The 19,415-nt window shown below is 39.1% G+C and overlaps 1 protein-coding gene across 1 annotated transcript; it reads right to left on the bottom strand.

The window, feature by feature from the left end:
* Positions 1 to 961: 961 nt before the first annotated feature.
* KBTBD8 (kelch repeat and BTB domain containing 8) lies at positions 962 to 13,406 on the bottom strand. The gene is made up of 4 exons (XM_043587895.1): positions 13,297 to 13,406; positions 12,505 to 12,715; positions 7,539 to 8,653; positions 962 to 4,274 (listed from the first exon to the last, which is right to left on the bottom strand). The coding sequence occupies exons 1-4, from the start codon at positions 13,310 to 13,312 to the stop codon at positions 3,811 to 3,813; spliced, it is 1,806 nt and encodes a 601-aa protein (XP_043443830.1). The 5' UTR covers positions 13,313 to 13,406; the 3' UTR covers positions 962 to 3,810.
* Positions 13,407 to 19,415: the final 6,009 nt, after the last annotated feature.

The raw sequence follows: 19,415 nt of genomic DNA, 5'->3' as shown, positions 1-19,415 counted from the left end.
TGTCAGGGCTTCCCTGGCTAAAAACACAGCAAGGATAAAGGCAGTGATGTTGGAAGGGCTTGGCCTGTCTCAGGAATGGCAGTCTGTGTGGCTGGAATAGAGTGAGCTGGTGGGATGTTACCTGAGGTCCAAGAGGTGGGGTTGTGAGGTGTCGATCATGTAAGGAAGGAGTCTGGCTCTCATCAGAAAGGAGATGAGAAGTCATCTCCTGGAGGGGTTTGAGCAGAAGAGGGATGTAATCTGGCTACTGTGTGGAGAACAGAACAGATTACAACCAGTCCAGGGTGACAGAAGGCAGACCAGTTCAGGAGCAGTGCATTAAGGTGGACAAGGTAGGCTAGTTTAGACTACAGTGATAATGGTGTTAATGGTACCTGGTCAGAGTCTAGGGGTGTGTGTGTGTGTGTGTGTGTGTGTGTGTGTATACATTTTTAATGTTTTTATTTATTTTTGAGAGAGAGAGAGTGAGCGAGAGAGACAGCAGGGGAGGGGCAGTGAGAGAGGGAGACACAGAATCCGAAGCAGGCTTTAGGCTCTAAGCTGTCAGCACACAGCCTGACATGGGGCTTGAACCCGCGAACCACAAGATCATGACCTGAGGCAAAGTCGGATGCTTCACCAGCTGAGCCACCCAGGCGCCCCAGAGTGTAGGTGTATTTTGAAGGAAGAGGCGACAGAATTTTCTGATGGATTGGATGTGAGGTGTGTGACAGAGGAGTGGAATAACAAAAGTTCAGGCCAGAACAAACGCATCCAAGGTATTAATGACCTAAGCAAGCTTGCTTTGGAGTTTAAAGAGCATTATATAAGGTGATATGAACTAGTTCATTTTGTCTCAGAGGCCAAATATTTGAGAGATTAAAATCTTATTCCATTCTACTACGACAGAAGGTATTTCATGTTTTTCACCAAATTTTAATTCTGTACAACTCCCTAGTCAGAGGTCCAGTTACAACAATGGTAGTTTTTAATCAGAAAAGGTTTTATTATAAGAAACAATGCCATCAGGTAAAAATGCAAAAAATTGTGCAATTATGGCAAAATGTTTAAAAATATCTACACATTTGCCCCCAAAGGACTACAGTACTTAACTACATACCTGAGCACTGAACATTGAATGCCATTTTAAACTGCTTCACGTCGGGAATCTGATTCCTTGCAGAGCACACCCTCTTTTCTTCATGCACCCATGAAATCAGCCTGATGCTTAAGCATCATCTTTGCAGGATAACAGAAAACAAAGATGGAAAATAGAGAATACGGTTCCTACTTTCCTATAACACAGTTACACCAAGTCCAGTTTCCAATGCGTAAAAAATACAGAGGAAAGTGCTACATACATTCTTCAAATGCAAAAACGAAGTTCAAGTGGGACTGGCATATGTTAGCCTAGATTTTAATTCTGTAGTCCCCATTGTGCCTTTTACTTTTATTCTCATCATCCTATGCAAATGTACCTTAAATATCTAAACACATACCCACACAAATTACTAATCTTAGTTTTCTAGGACCTCTTCTGAAATCATTTTAAAAGTGGCAAAATATCCCAGTTATATAATTTAAACAAATAGTTCTTCGTACAAAATTCAATATATATTCTACTCCTGTAGCAAATTCTAAGCCTTGGCTTTGACACACTATACTTAGATCACACCCCCGATATAAATTGTTATAGCAAAGGATCGACTGTTGTGCAGATGAACGGAATAAACCTACTGCAGAATTGACCACAGTATATTGTACCCCTATATGTCACACAGCACGGGTAAATTGCTAACTCACTGTTCTATGTCATGTTTTCAAGTAACACATTGTTCTAAATAAATACAGAAGATTGTCAAGAAGCGGCAGGAAATCTTAAGGTATTGAACAAAGCTTCCAAAAATAAATTACATGAACATCTCTTGCAAAAGTTAGGGATTTTTGTTTTGTCCTCCCGTCTGCGATGCAACACTGTAAAGATGCTTCAAAACACTCACAGCAAAAGCCCCCAAACAGCATGTAGATAAAGGAAAACAGAAGAAAAACTAGAGAGAGAAAAAAACAAGTGGTTGACAAAGTTTATAAAGAGATTATAGACATACTATCAAGGCCAGTAAGAAACTACATATCCAACTTCCCCAAGACTTGATTTTAAAATGTTAATTCTATAAATGCTGTCCACTTTAAATTCTGCTTCAGAAAACGTTCCTTACTTGCAGAGGTCAAGGACAAGCCGTTTGGAAAGTTTCTGAAAAACGAGGTATGTGAGGCAAAGAGGCAATGTTTCAAATTTGTTTCACAGTATCACATGACAATTTGTGCAAGAGTTTCTAATACAAACCATGCCAGTTTGTTTTCCTTAAGAGAATCAAAATATTCTACTTGAGGACAGACTCCGGGCTATCCATCTACTTTTTATCAATTATTCTAGGCATAGTAAAAAACAAGTCACTGATCCAAATATCCACCTTAGGTATGACCAATGAGTTGGTTTGTCCTTTATGTTAATAACTAACTGACTGTTAGAAATTCATCCGTTCAATATGAAAAGAGATTTAGTACCTATAATGCTATGGTTCCACTCACTCACCCTTTTCCTTCTCAGTCACCTTCAGCTAGAACAAGGTTTGCAATGTAAAAATATACATTACTATTAAGTGCAAAAATGAAAAAAAAAAAAAGTGAGGTTTTAATGGTCATATGTAACTTAAAAGCCATTAAATTAGACCACCGAAGGAGTTCCATGTTTCTGGAAAACAAAAATGTAAAAGCAGGTGTAAAACTTCACATTATGCTCTGTGCAGAAGAGAAATAAGTTAACTTTCACTGTACCGATAATGAAGGGACAGGTGGAGGATGGAAAAGGAGGTCAGGCAACAAAATGGCCCGTGTTAGTGCAAACTGAGAGTAATGTTCTCACTATTCTGAGTCCAGTTAGATATCTTGCTGTCATGTAGGCAGAGAATCCTGTGAAACCACAAGAGTTCAACAGGGAAAGTACGATGCCACAAAACTAACAGGCCAATTTGAAAGGTAAGCATAGGCTCAGGCAATTTAAACCTATCTAGGTATACACATGAATTCACTTACACCAGCACCAGCCACCTGTGAATTTAAGCCCTTTTCGGGATTTGTAAATAATGAGACAGTGTGAGCACACGAAAAAGTTATCAACAAAAAAACTACTAAAAACTTAGCTTAACTTAAACTTCCGTGGGAAATAGGAAACAATCAGACGAAAAGCTCTAAGACGTATTTGTTTTCCTTCAGCCTACTCTAATAACATATTTAAATCTCAGTACACTTGAAAACAGTACACAAATGTGTGTGTGTGTGTGTGTATGTATATACATATATATATATACATACTAAGAATGAGGGTCTAAGTTAGTGCTTCTCTGTGTTGGAGAGGTCACAGCTAAAGTCCTAGTGATATTGCCTCAAATTTTTACCCGTATTTAAAATAAAAAGTCACATCAAACTAGTTTGGATGTCTCTGACCAATAATACCCTAACTGCTCTTAAAAGAGTGCATAGTTGTTGATTCATCTGGTATCTCAGTGACGAATTATCACAAAATTCTAGAATGAAAAGGATTACTTTTATACCAGAAAAAAAAAAAATGCTGATAATTGCACTTTGTTACCTTTTGCTTAATGAAATGAAAACATCACAAGGATGAAAAGAAATCCCTCCTACACCATAATCTTTAAGAGCACCCATTGCCATATATAAACTCTCTCAGCTTCTTAAATACTGACAGCACTTCTTGTATCATTGTTTCCCCAAGCCCAAGATGCCAGTGAGCTCACTAAGGCCTGCTACTCATTAAAGTACTTTCTGAAGACACTGAGGATAGAGTTTAGCAACAGCACATTCAAAATGCCGGCCAAGGTCCCAGAGCCGATCTGGGGTCTCGTACACTTTCATCCACTGGTCAGTGACGTCGTCATATTGGTAAAGGGAATTTTTCCTGCTGGTTCTGAAGACATGTTCTTCAACGGTCACTTGGGTAGCTCGAACAAATAAATGGAGTTTATTCTGGAAAAGTACCAGTTTAAGGTACGGATTTATGGACTCATCACATGGAAAGTCCTTCTTCCGAGTCCATTTATTGAGCTCAATATCATAGGCTTCTACAGTGAACATACGTTGATGATTTCCACAGGTTCCAGCTATGTAGTAGATAGAGTCCTTGTATACAGCTGCTAAGCCCTGGATTCTAGGCACAGTCATGGGGGTTAAAAAACCCCAGTAGTCTTTTTGAGGCTCATAGAAGAGGAAAAATTCTCCTAAAAAAACAGAAAGAAAAACAAGAATAGACATATATATATATATTTACCTGTGTCTTTTTGGTTATATGTTGAAGAGCCTAATTTTCTAAATATTTCACTTTCTAAAAGATTTCTTGTATAATCTCCAGAGATACATTATATAGTATAAAATAGTTTAAAATGTCTTCATTCCATGGCAGAACATAACACGTAATATTATAGTCAACCAGAATTGGGGAGGGGTTCGAAATAGGGAGGGAGAAGGAGTTACTTTGACTTGAAGACAGAATAAGAATTGAGAGCTTGGATCCATTTTTCTAACCAATGGTATATTTCAGAAAATTTATTTTAAGCCAGCTCTAAAAAAGCATAATTACTAATGGTTAGCCAGTACGATCAGAGTATGTATACAGCTTCATCATGAACAAACCACTATAAATTTATGTGCTAATTATTTAATTAGAAGGCAGCACACGGAATTGTTCAGATGTGTGTCTGCAGGCCATGGATATGTTTACTTTAGCACTGCCATAATGCAAAGACAAATACTTAAGAGAAAAAAACATGGCTTTAACAGGATAGAAAACATACATTTCATGGAGCTGAATTTGGGTCACTTTTAATTCTATTTTGATGACAAAAGGGTGTGCGGAGACAGACTGCCAATATAAAAATGTCCGCATGAATTTAACTAGCGAAGATTTACAAGAGTTTGGCTAACTATAACATTTGTATAAAATCCTTGATTTAAAAATCTGGACCCTTTATGAACAGATTATATGATACTCCAATAGCCACACATAGTACAGCATAAGCTTCTGACTATTTATGTCAACTTTATTTATATAAAGAGGCTTTGTTTAGATTAGAAATACCTACTTCTAAATTGAGCTTCCCCTTGAAAACTGAACTAGATTTACTCTTATCTACAGATTTAACGGACAACTCAGTAGTAGTGACACTATAATTTCCATTTTTCTTAGAGGAGCTTCTTAAACTACCACCTTTTGGTTGCACATCACCTACCCTCACTGACTTTTAACAGAATTCTTTTTTAATTTTTTTTTTCTTTTTTTCATGTTTATTTATTTTTGAGACAGAGAGAGACAGAGCATGAACGGGGGAGGGTCAGAGAGAGACGGAGACACAGAATCCGAAACAGGCTCCAGCCTCTGAGCTGTCAGCACAGAGCCCGACGCGGGGCTCGAACCCACGGACCGGGAGATCATGACCTGAGCCGAAGTCAGACACTTAACCAAATGAGCCACCCAGGCGCCCCTTAACAGGATTCTTAATAAAGACAATAGAAATGAAAACTTTCTGGGGCGCCTGGGTGGCTCAGTCAGTAAAGCCTCTCTGACTTTGGCTCAGGTCATGACCTCATGATCTCCCTCTCAGCCCAGAGCCCACTTCAGATCCTCTCTCTGCCCCACCTTTGCTCATACTCTCTCTCTCAAAAATAAACAAACATGTTTAAAAAAAGAAAAGAAAAATAAATTAAAACTAATGTGTACTACCTCTCTCCAATTTTTTTTTTTTTTTTTTTTTTTTTTTTTTTTTTTTTTTTGAGAGAGAGAGACAGCATGAGAAGGGGAGGGCCAGAGAAAGAGGGAGAGATAGAATCCCAAGCAGGCTCCGGGCTGTCAGCAAAAGCCTGATGCAGGGCTCAAACTCACGAACCGTGAGATTGTGACCTGAGCCAAAATCAGAGTCAGATGCCTAACTACTGAGCCACCCAGACACCCCCTACAAATTTCTTATAAAAAGGAAAGATGACAAACAAAGTAAAATTTTAAAATCTAAAGTCCTCTTTAAAAGCTTAACCAGTGAAAGGCAATTAAGAAAACTTTTAGAGTCTCAGATTCCTCTTACATAAAACATAATCTCAGGTTAAACAATGTTCATTCCAGCCCTGAAAATTCTATTAATTCATTATTACTTTGCTTTAGTATTTACATTAATACATAACCTTTACCTTACAACTGGGAATCTCTTAATTAATTATATCTCTACCAACTAACTGGTTAGCCAGCAAGACCAAAATATATGTAGAGAAATCTTCATCATATTGGAGGATATAACCTATGCAACCATACTGGACAGATTATGTATCCATTGTTATATTCCATTATTCACCAAGACCAATAAACCTATCCATGCCCATGTTCCTATTTAACTAAAATAAGATACTAGTTAGTTAATACTCCTTTTGGAGAATTAAAATGATATTGAAGTTTAAACAAATGGGTTCAGGCATTTTGTGTCAAATAAGGATGACAAGCAAAGAATATATTTTTTTAATGGTGTGACAGCGAAAAAAATCTTATGTATCTATACAGAATCATCCCTTTTTTCTTATTTTATTAAAGTAATAGTGTGAGGAAAACATGTATAAGCAATTAAGAAACACAGGAAGAGGAATAAAGATGTTGGTAGTATCATCATCGCATTCAACATCCAAGCGACTAAAATGTCTAAGAAACCGAACACAGGGAAAACATTATTTATCACCAATTAGAACCTTTGATAAATTATCTTATTTCTACTCACTTGGTCATTCTTTCTACTACTGCTGCTACATCATCTTTACCAGAGTCCTAGCCTTCAGTAGTTCAAACAAAAAAAATGTTTAAAGCTAAGTAGATTTGATAGTCCCTCTTCATCGGTAATAGCAAACGCAAGAAAAAGTGGCATCTCAAGTTTTTCAGTGAAAAAGCTTAAAAACTTATTTTGAAAGGTATCACACACGGCGGTGAAATTAAAATCTAAAGACTGCAATTTCAAACTCTTTATAATTCCGTTTCATGACCTTGGCAATCCTAAGGTTGATCACAAAATTCTTCGTTCTTTTTTCTCTTTCAAACTAATCCACTAAGTTCCATAAAAAGTAGTTGCTACATCTCTTGATTATGTATTATGGAAGAGTAAAAAGACATGTATCAGACTTGCTCTCTTAAAGTCTTAAAAACGGCTCTGAAATAGTTTTCCCCAGAAGGCCAAACTAATACTTATCAGATTATGTTTTGAAAAATACTTATTCTACGTGATGTCAAAACACAGTAAGAACATAAAAACTTAACAGGCTCATTTAAAGATGCCTGCCTTTGTGGATGCAAAAGCTGACGGTCTTTAAACATCCTTTCTAGAATAGACTGTTCCCACCAACAGATTATGGTAAGAAAGCCAGAGGAAGTCCCCAGTGAACAAGAACAAGCACCTGTTTTAACAGAAGTAGGTTATTCTGCTACCCTCTCATGGAGAATAAACCACTCAGGCACCTACCCTGTAAGACATAGATCTTCTCTTTGTACTCCACAGCATTATGAAACTCCATGGCAACAGGCATCGCACAAACGCTGGTCCAACAATTCTCTCTGCTATCGTAGCACTCCACGGATTTTAGTGAGTTTCTCCCATCACCTTCGTAAACACGACCTCCAATCGCATACATCTTACCACAGCAATACACCAGTTTGCAGCCTATTCTCGCTCGCAGCAGGGGGGGCTTGGAGAGCCACCTGTTGGTGGAATGGTCATACATCCAGAAATCATTTTCTGCCTTATGGTCGATGGAGACCTCGCTGCTGCTCGGCCTGTACCCTCCTGCAATGTAAATGTCATTGTCTGGTGATACGAGAATCCCCACTTCTCTTAGATCATTTGGTGGTTTGCATAGTTTAAACACTCTTCCCGTGACTGTATCTAGACAAGGCACTGTTTGCTTCTTTCCTGAGTGTTTGTGGGCAGCATCAAAACATATGATCATTTCGGAGGCAGTCATTCCAAGTCTCTGTGTGCAGCCATTGGTACTGGATGGGCCCTTTTCTACATAGCTTTTGGCTATAGCCTGTGCAAACTGAGGTGGAATTTTCTCTATAAAGGCATCCTCCATCAGAGGAAAACGTATGCATTTGGCAAAAATTTCTGGAAGGTGCCCTTCTCTTTCATCCTGTTCATGTTCAAACCACCTTACGATGCTTTCATAAACATGCTCTTCTCGGTCTACGTTTAAATCATCACTGTCTAATATACTTATCAGTTGGTCTTTCGTCAGCTGGAGAAACTCCTGTTCTTTGGTGACACACAGAAACTTCTTACGAATGTATTCTTTTGATCGATCTCCGAGTTCCTGATGACCATAATGATCAGCAAAGATGAAGACCCCAATAGAATTCTGTGGGTCCAAATGACTGATCATATACTTAGCACATTGGTCTTGGATGGAAGGAATCTGGAAGATACTAGCTGCAGTGAACAAGGCTTGAACATTGGCCTCTGTCAGAACAACTCTGGAGGTGTAGGCATAGTTCAACACTAAATCCATGGATTCAGCTTCCACACCAACTATTCGAACTTCTTTTTGAGTACTTTCTGTAAGGCCGCTAGTGAACATGGATCTAGGAAGGAAAGAGTGGTTAATAGTATATCTGCACTCCATATAAAAAATTATGGTGGCAAATTTTTGGAGGGATACAGTTACCACAGAGATAACCTTTGTAATGGAAAAAAATTTCCTAATGTGTTTCCTGATATTCCGAATGGGGGTAAAAGTTGATCATCTAGCATAAGGATTTAGCCTGCTTAATCTCGAAAATCCTACTCTGAGGGCCAGTCCCCTTTATGCCAACTCTGAGAAAAAGAATATACCTAAATAAAGCACACCGAAAGATGCCATGAAATATTCCAGGACACCTTACTTTCCTTGGAGTCCCTAGCCAACCTTCCTATCAGTTGCCTTAGGGACTTGAGATCTTAACTCACCAGACCAGTAAGAAAATTTAAGAATGCATGGAGGGTGTCAATGTAAGACACTGGCATATATAGACTGATTAAACTTTTCATGTCTCAGTGGAAATGTACAAGGCAACTTGTCCCCAAAATAGATCTTTAAAAATTTCATCTCAGAAAAACAGGATGTTCTTCAGAAGTTCATATTCTCTACCTACTCCCTTTATCTTTTGAATGCTTCCTTCATCATTGTAAGGAATATAAAGAACATCACTTCACTTTTCCTTCGACAGTGTGAAAACCTTTGCTTAAAGAAATATACTCAGTTTTCTCAAAGGTACCATATTTTACCCAGGTATATCTGAATGTAAATAGATTATAGTAGGCTCAATATAATATGTACTTTTTTTTTTAACGTTTATTTATTTTTGACAGAGAGAGAGACAGAGCATGAGCAGGGGAGGGGCAGAGAGAGAGGGAGACACAGAATCTGAAACAGGCTCCAGGCTCTGAGCTGTCAGCACAGAGCCCAACATAGGGCTCAAACTCATGGACTGTGAAATCATGACCTGAGCCGAAGTCGGACGCTTAACCGACTGAGTCACCCAGTGCCCCATGATACGTACTTCTAAAGAGAGTTTAAGAATTAATTCTTTGGAGACGACGGTTTTGAAAATCCCAAGCTTTTGCCTTTGAAAGCAGACTTTCTTATCTACTTACTTCCCTACCTATCTATCTATCTATTTATTTATTTATTTATTTATTTATTTATTTATTTATTGTAAATATCTGCATTTGTGGGCTCTTCTTGGCCAAAATATTAAGTAGCCAGAAGTCTGACTCTGTATTTAAGTGTTATTAGTCGTGTATACATATCATTTGCCTTTTTTTCCCCTCCTTTAAGGCTTCTTCCTGGACTGCTGTTAAAATTAAATACAAAAATCAAATCAAGGTTCTTTGAAAAAGATTTTACGAAAAGGGCTGTTTGCCCTTGGGTGCTTAATAGATGTCTATTGAAGAAATCAACCTAACATTTGTGATAAAGTCGTTGATACAGTTCTAGGCCCTTCTCATTTTACAATGCTAGGTTGTAAAAAAAATATCCTTAACTAGTTAATTTTAAGATACAATGAGAAACACTGGGTATATACCTGGGTACAAGGACCCAGCTTGCTGCCTGGGTTCACCACCTCTGAGTCCTATTTTGGCTTCTACAATGTAAATCTTAAGTTTAAGATCAAATGGGCTTTTTTTCATGAGTGAAAACTAGATGTCCCAATGTAGGAGCTGGTTTTCCAGTTCAGGTGCTGAAACACCCAGCTATACAGCTACCAATTAAAAAGAAAAATAAAGCCTTTCATTAGGCAAAGATTAACTCCCAAAGGAGAACATTACCACATACCCCTTTATCATGGGAACTCTGCTGACTTGAATAGGCTGGCCTCACACACAGGAGCAGTGTGATACCTGATGGGTTCTCTGTTCTACTAGGTTCTTTCTGGAAATGCCACATAAAGATGGAGCATTTCCCCACACAAAATCCTGAGCAGCAGGAAGTTTCTAATGATCATGCAAATTTTAATTCTGACAGGTCACTGGGATCGTGACACAACCATGCCAGATTTCAAGCTATTCTTATTTTTCCAGCAGTGATGCAAGACTTAGAAACTATTAAGTATGTCTTCCTCGATTTCACATAAGGAGCAGCACCAGTGCCAAGAAATTTCTGTACAAATAGCTCTTGCAAGAGATAAGAACCTAATCCTTAAGTTTTCTAGCCAAATACCTTCATCTGAATTCACCTCTCTTATGCTTAGAAACTTTTCCAAGCATTTCCTTAATTTCTTATAATTAAGAAAATCTACTATAGCATATTTCTTTTAAGGTGATTAGTCCAAGTCTTCAGAACTAATTTTAATTAAGTATAAAATTTAAATGATACAAGCCAGAGTATAAAATTTCAGTATCAAATATAGACATTTTCACTTCCAAGTTTCAATTTTTTTTAACCATTCAAATTTAACATACAATAGAAATTTCTGAAAGGCAACTTCAAAGAGGACCCACTCCTGTTTGTTAAAAGTCATGATAGTGACTAAGAAGCTTGGCTCTAGAATCAAATCCAGCCTCTGCCAGCTAGATGACTTAGGCAGTTCATTTAACCTCCCCGAATCTCAGTTTTTCACATTTAAAATGGAAATAACTGTACAGAGACAGGACTGTAAAGACATAAAAAACAATGTAGGTAAAGTAAGCTTAGCCCGAATTTGATCAGTAGTAACCGGGACATATATTTAAATCCATGGATGAACTAACCAAGTCTAACGGAGAGTCCGGACAAGCAAATCTCCCCAGGCAGTTTCCATTACCAGGCCCAACTTCCTACCTTCTGTGCATATCAGTTTCTTCTTTTTTCCTTCCAGCTCACTGCCTCATGATGGTTAATACTTAACAGTCCAATGACCTATCCCTAGGCAAGTCTTAATGGTTACATCATAAGCATCAGGCTATGAAGCGACTATATTTAACCCAGTATTCTGAGAAAGAGGAACCAGAAACTACGGTCTGGAACGCTACACTGAAAAGCACCCTGAAAAAGAAAAACAGCACTTTTAGACCGTAGTTGAGAAAATTAGTTCACTGTCTTTCAGACACTATTAGTGAACACTGAAAGGCTTAAAAAAATGAGCACTTGAAACCAAGGAAGTTAAACTCAAGCAGGAAACTGTCTGTATCAGTGATCTTGTCTTAAAGTAGGAAATTCTTTGTTAGATCCAGGTTTTAAAACTGTACTGCTGTAGCTTTTTGATACCCAAAGAAGAATGCAATGGAAATGAAAACTTCACTTAAAAACACTTCTGGAAATCTTGGAAACGATCATGAGTCTGGAGCCTAAGATAACGCAGAAACTGTATTTCACTCATTTTATTTCATTGCTTTGACCCCTGTGGCGTTAAAACAAACTACCGAATGGTAATTTGTTTCCCAAGTTACGGGCTGGTAAGTTTTAAATTCTAAGAGTTACAGGCACCGGAGAAATATGTGTCATGGTTGGAGTTTTGGAACAAATACTAGATCAGCACTGTCCACCCAAACTTTTTTCTGGGTCATACAACTGGCAGCTCCTACCTCCACGTGGCTACTGAGCACTTGAAATGTGGTTAGTTTGCCTGAGGCACTGAATTTTTTATTTTATTTAATTTAAAACAATGACGTTTAAAGAGCTGCATGTGGCCTGTGGCGGCCATGCTGAGCAGCCCAATTCTAGATTTTGTAGTTATGTGCCAGAAACAAACAAAAATATATTCACTCACTTAAAAACCAACCACCTGAATTCTAGAAGAATCCATCAAGTCAAAAACAAGGGCTTAATAAAATAGGGCCTGTTACTTATTTTAAGGAAACAAACTCGCGGGTTTCATTTCATCGTCTCACCTCCGTTTTGTAATCAAGTGGGCAATACTGAGGGACAAAGGGAACTCCGTGCGGACATCGACAGAAGTTTCTACCATCATCATACCTGAAGTAAGGGCTGATTGCAGCAAGAACGTTTCTATGACAGGAAAATGTTTTCCCGTGATCCACTTCCACTACAATGTCTGTCAACTGTCCTTCATCGTACATTGTTTTGAGTTGCTTAAGAATACTGCACGCATGGAAGGGGTCCATGGCATCATTGGCTGTGTCTGAAGATGGAATCCCATTCGGTGTTGGGGAAGACTTACTTAAATCTAGGAGAAAAATCGTACAACCACAAGAAGTTCCGAGCCAGTTACGGCGTTCACGCTCCCCCCGCCCCTAGAAAAATACATATTATGTGTAGAGACATACACCATCAAAAGGGACCGCGGGGTAGGATCTGGGAGAGAGAGAGAGAGAGGGCTGCGATGCAAGTTCAAGCCCCAGCCTGTTCCTCCGGGAGCCCGGCGAGCCCGAAGCCCCGTGCTCGCCGAGGGACTGTGCCGGCAGAACAGTCTCGGCGTCTGCGGCGACTCCGCCGAGAGCCAGAACGTCCCAGCCGAGAGCGGAGGGCAGCAGCCTCACGAGGGAAGCTCGATGGATGGCGGCCGCCAGTGCCCCCTCAACCGCCTGATGAACGCGTCGGGGTGGCGGCGGGTACCCGGCCTCCCCATCGCTGCCCAGCCGGACCGCCCACCGCCCTCCACGCCATCCATCCTCCCTCCCCTCATCCCTCTCCACCTCCCCATCCTTCCATCCGGCTCCTCGTCGCCACCTCCTCAGCTCGCAGTCTAAGCCTGGACCCTGGCCCACCTCCCCCCTAACACACCTCCCTAGCCACCACACGACCCACCTGCCGACGCGGCCATTTCTCTACGGGGCCCGGCTCCAGCTATTTAAAGAGGAAATGTCATTTCGCTTCTCTCGCTCCCGGGTTCCGGCTCTTCTTAGCTTCACCTGGCCAATGGAGTGGCCTAGGCATCCGGCTCCGCCCCCAGCCTCCGAGTTCCATGCTCCGATTGGCCATGAAGTGCGCAAGGCGCTTCGGGGAATGTAGTTTTATTGCCCCCGCTCCCGCGTGGTCCGAGTAGGGCGGAGGCTCAGGCCGGTGATTCCTATTGGCTGGTTCTGGCGGAGGTGGAGAGCTGGGAACTCGCCAGCCTGTGTCTGTGGGGCGTGCAGAGCCTGCCGGGAGAGGTAGTCTTCTGGCTGAGGAGAGCTGTCATTCTGAGGGGCTGGGGTAAGGAAAGCTCTTGAAGTGCACATTTCCCCCATTTTAGGCCCCTCTCCAGGCCCGGCTCTTTTTTTTTTTTTTTTTCACCTTTTTTCTTCATTCCCTAAACCTCTCGCCAGTGACTAGCTTCCGGTCTGAGAGCGGGCTCTGCCTGAGGGCTGTGAAACCAGAAAAATTTGGAAATGGACAAGAGGGCTGTTGTCCAAAAATGCGAAGGAAATCTGACACTCCACCCTGAAGTAAAATATCAGGAGGCCCCAAAGCAAGCCATCTCTGATGAGTCACCTGTGACACCCAATTGAAATAGCATCGCCTTGGCCGAGTGCTCTGGTTTCTACAGATTAATTGGTCTGGTTACAACGGCTGCTCAGGATCTTTAACTCCCACTCGTGCCTTGCTTTTCTCCAACACCCAGAGAACACCTGTTCCACTTTTAAGAGGGCGTGAACAGTCTAGAGGGATTCAGGATGCTTTCCTTTTTGCTCCTGGGAAATGGAGAAGTTAAGATACTGAATGGTCTGAGATTTCCTTTGAAGAAATATTGGAGGGTGCCCTGAGCCTGAGCCAGGGATCATTACTGAAGCCCTGGCTCTTTCCTTACTAAATATGTGAACTTAGATAAGACCTTTTAAATCTGGGGCACTTAGCTATTCACCTGTACCATGTGAATTACAACTACTATTCCATCTACCCCATAGCCTACAGGCCTTTGGAAAGAAAGCAGAAATTTTACAGTTGACACGTTTTGATTTACTTGTCTTGTGTTTCTAGCGTCTAACAGGGCGCCTGGCACATGATAGATTCTTAATGTTTTAAAAACAAATGTAAGGCACAGGTGACCTCACATTGGAAATGCTATTTGTAGACCTTTGAAACATAAGGAAGTATCACGAGTGAATGGGAAGGAATTCTTAGTAGAGATATAGATATTCTGTGCGCATAGCTTTTCTAACACTGGAAAGATCAAAGAGTTGAGCTTCTTGATAAAGGATTTGGAACTTAAGTTGTGACTGAGAAAGAAAGAGAATGATGAAAAACAATCCAGTTCTAGCTCTGCTGAAAAATTTAGAGCTCGAAATAGTATAATCCCATGCAAGTTAACAAGAATTGGCATTTCCTTGGGGCTGGGTATACAAACATTGATGTCTACACTATGTCTACACCCTGACTGTACCCTGTATACCCTGTCTGCACAGCTCTGCATGGATAAAATTGATTTAAACTTGATACTCAGAACTTTAAATTTCCATTTTATTATGATCTCAGTGCTGTTGCTTTGTGACTTATGAAAATACTGGAGGTTTCACTCACCGTATTGAAAGTATTAAGACAAAACTGGCATCAATCCTTAGGGATTTAGCAAATAAAAATAGAGGACACGCAATATTTACAACATAAGTAAAATATTTGTTACCGAAAATTCAAAATTAATTGGGTGTTCTGCATTTTATCTGGCAACCTTTTCAAATATGTTAAAGTATTGATTTCCTTTTTTTTATGCATTTTTTTGAAGTATCTTTATTTATTTTTTGAGAGAGTGCACACTTGCACACAAACAGGGGAGAGGCAGAAAGGGAGAGAGAGAACCCCAAGCAGGCTCAGCACTGTCTGCACAGAACCCACACGCGGCTTGAACTCACAAATTGTGAGCTCATGACCTGAGCAGAAATGAAGAGTCAGACATTTAACCAACTCAGCCACCCAGGCGCCCCTAAAATATTAATTTTCTTATGTTTTGTTTTTGTCCTCATAAACTATCTAAGCCTTAAGAAATTTGGCCCGTTTTCTTTTTCATTTAATTCTCACCTAATTAACAAATAGACTTGGCAATACAGTTTAATTGATTCAAAGAAAGCTTTTGATTCTTTGACCCACAAAAATTTCTGACTTTCTAGGTGGCAGGATACAAAGAACAAAGGCCAATCTAAATATAAATAGGAGAAAAAGTGAACATTTACAATTGCAATGTTGCCGTTTATATGACACTGTAAATAGTCTCCATTCTACTGGGCAGATGGCATTACATAGTAAAGATTTCATCATCATTAGAAATGCATTAAAAAAAAGAAGAAGAAGAAATAGGGGGATGTAAAAATTGAGCCAGTAGTCCCACATTACTCATTCTCAATGATCTTTAAGAATACAAAGGGGATTTTGTTTCAGGGTTGATACTAAACAGCCAAAGTCTACAGCTTTGTTTTCAAATAGCTCTAATTTGTAATTTTATAAGAACTTACTGCCAATCTAGAAAGGCAGCCCCAAAAGTAAGCCAGTTTTGTTAATGCCTTAAGTACTATATTTTCCTGTGAAGCATTTCCTCATATATTTATAATTTAAAGTAAAATTTAGTAAGGATGGAAATTGAAAAAGCAAACCAGATACTTGAGCGACCTATATTTAGTTCAAATGAGACACTTAGAGCTTTATTATTTTAATACTTAATTATCTAGGAACCAAAAGGAAAGAAGTTTGCTATAATCATGGTTGTTTGAGAAAAAAGTCCTTACGTTAAAACTCTAGCAAAGATGAAGTATTATGAAAGCAGCAAATTTGGAAAATGAGAAAATTGCACAGTTGCCTTGTTTTGTTTCTTTTTTTTTTTTAATGCTTCTACTTTAAGAGAATGACTTTCAGAAATTATCAGCTGTGCCCAGGCTACTGTTGATAATAATACCACACAACACAAGAATGATAGCAGCCCTGATGAAGAAGGTATAAACGAAAATAGGACATCACCCTGCAAATCGATTCTGCTGTTTTCCAATTTCCCTGTTCAGTACTGGTTGAGGCTGTGAAATTGACCAGAGTAATATAAAATGAAAGTAAAGAGAGAATACCTGTGACTGCAACCTTTTAACAAATGACATCCTTCTGTATGTATCCTTCTCAGGCTATAACTACAGCAAAATGTGACATTTGTACTTGCTAACAACTTTTATGTTGGCTGAATTAATGCTTTATATTTGTATTTATTTTTTTAGTTTTTATATATAGAGGGAGCACAAGCCAGGGAGAAGGGCAGAGGGGGAGAGAGGGAATCTTAAACAGGTTCTACGCTCAGCATGGAGTCCAACTCGGGGCTTGGTCCCATGATCCTGGGATCATGACCTGAGCCCAAATCAAGAATCATGTGCTCAGCTCACCGAACCACCTAGGTGCCCCTGAATTAATGCTATAAATGAAGCAACAAAAGCTATTGTTTGCATATAAATTTAATACTGAAAAAAGTGGGTTTTTTGTAATGTCTAAAGCCTGATACTTTTCATGTGATTTTGTTTCTTTTCAGTTCAAAACTCTAAAGAGATACTAACATCAGGTTTATTGATTGTACACTACTGGCCTTTGTTGTATTTTAATGTTTTAAATTTATTTTTAAGTCATCTCTACACCCAACATGGGACTCAAACTCATGAGCGAGATCAAAAGTTGCATGCTTTTCACACTGAGACAGCTAAGCACCCTATATTTCAATTTTAATTCCCTTGAAGTGATGTGAGGATTCAACATGATATTAACTAGAAGACTGCCTTTTGTGAATCACTGAATTTGACCATACAGAGGGATATTAAAACACACTGATTTGTCTTTTAAGTATTTGGAATTTAGCATATATATGAAAAACAAAAGACTGTAAAACTAGTGGCAGGCACATGCAATTCTCCCAAGATATTTATTACCATTCCCCAATCTGCATTCTGGGCAGGCACCGTATAAAGTAATATTCCTGAAATCAAAAACAATGGGGGAGGGCCCTGTGGGAGGTGATTTAGGTAAAGAGGGTGGAGCTCTCATGAATGGGATTAGTGCCCTTATAAAAGAGACCCCAGAGGGTTTCCACCCTGTGAGGGCAGGTAGAGAAGACAATAATTCCACGAACAGGATAGGAACCTCGCTAGAAACAAAACCTGCCAGAGCCTTGATCTTAGATTTCCCAGACTTCAGAACTGTGAGAAATTTCTACTGCTTATAAGCCACCTAATGTATGGTATTCTGTTACAGCAGCCTAACTCGACTAAGGTGTGTGTGTGTGTGTGTGTGTGTGTGTGTGTGTGATATAAGGTATATATAGGAATATATACATATATGATTTTATCCATATACATATACATTTTATCCATTGAGATAAAACATGAAAATTCACATTTTCACATAAAACTCGACTAAAAAAATGAGGACTGAGGGCAGCCCTAGATGGAATAAAAGAAGCCTTTCAGAAAATTGATGAGATTTTGTCCAGCTGGTGTGAGATTTCAGCTAGGCACCAAAGGAGGATATACCACAGAGATATTCACAAAAGGGATAGAGTATGTTCTTACCCATTTGCTTTATCTTGGCTTGACACACAAGGTAAAGCATTAATTCATCCATACTTTAGTATTGATAGGGCTTAATTCAGGGCTTGAACAAGGATAAGAAGTTCATGGCTATGTGTCACCTACATTATTTCACTGAATTTCATGTTTTAATTAAATAGTATAAGAACAGTGTTACAAATGAAAAGACTAATGAGTGGAGAACTTAAATAATTTGTCCATACTCAGACAGAGATCTTTGGCTCTAAAGCCAACTCTGTTTTGATTACAGTATATAAAGGTCCCTAGGAATAAGACAGAATATTGAAAATAAGATGTTGTAGAATTTTTTTCTCCTTTAAACAGGTCTTGGTCTGTATCAAATCATAGTCAAATAGTATCTCCTAGTATTTATCAAATGGACAGTACTATTGGTGTAGGTTTGAGATACTTTCATGCCCCAAGAAATGGAAAAAAAATTTAAAGTCACAGGGGAAATTATCACACTGTTAAAGTAATTTGACTTTGTCAGACTGAACTGATAGATTTAAAGGTATAATAACTTAGTATTTTTTATCTTTCCACTAAATAATTAAATAAAATGCTTAAATATGTATAAATATGATTAATATTTATTAACTTGACTATTTTTCACCATTCTACTGCAAGATTGAATTATTTTACAAGACTGGAAACTGAATGGAATTACCATACTGGACCCTTGAGTTATTTGATAATATTTAAGCTTAGAATCTGTGTGACAGTCAAGGCCACAGTCAAATGTGAGACTTCAACACCCTTCCCTGCTTGAAGATGAGCTTATAATCCAAATGGAATGAATGGAACTAAACAACGATTGTTGATTTTCTCTAACCTCAGTCATGATCTGAATTTTTTTTCTCTGAAGCTTACAGATTCACGAAAAAGCCAAATGGGAGGGAATATCAGAGGGCAGTAGTCGGCAGCATGTAGACACAGGAAATGAAATTCGGGCAGGATCGGCATCAGAAACAGGAAAGGAGTACATTAAACACAGCAGAGAAAACACAGAGGATAAGGAGTTAATTGTACTTTAATCCCCCAAACTATCAATATTTATAAAGCAAATGTGTTGGTGTACCGCAGTAATTTCAGGGATATTTAATTTTTATTTCTGTTTGTTGTATCACAGGGTTTCTGAATCTCTGCATTACTGACATTTGCAGCCAGATAACTCTTTGTCATGGTGGGGTGTTCTGTGCATTATCAGATACTTAGCAACACCAACACCCCTGGCCCCTACCCATCAGATGCCAGTAATGTCTCTCACAAAGATGTGTCAACCAAAAATGTCCCCAGAGATTCTCAAATGTCCCTTATGGGGAAAGTTGTCCCATGTTGAGAACCACTAAATAATTAAATTAAATGGTTAAATATGTATATATATAATCATTGCAGATAATGACA

Source organism: Prionailurus bengalensis, chromosome A2 (assembly GCF_016509475.1).
Source record: "Prionailurus bengalensis isolate Pbe53 chromosome A2, Fcat_Pben_1.1_paternal_pri, whole genome shotgun sequence".
Taxonomy (NCBI): Eukaryota; Metazoa; Chordata; class Mammalia; order Carnivora; family Felidae; genus Prionailurus; species Prionailurus bengalensis.
The sequence above is the reverse complement of the archived record's forward strand: the minus strand, read 5'-3'. Positions and strand labels throughout refer to the sequence as shown.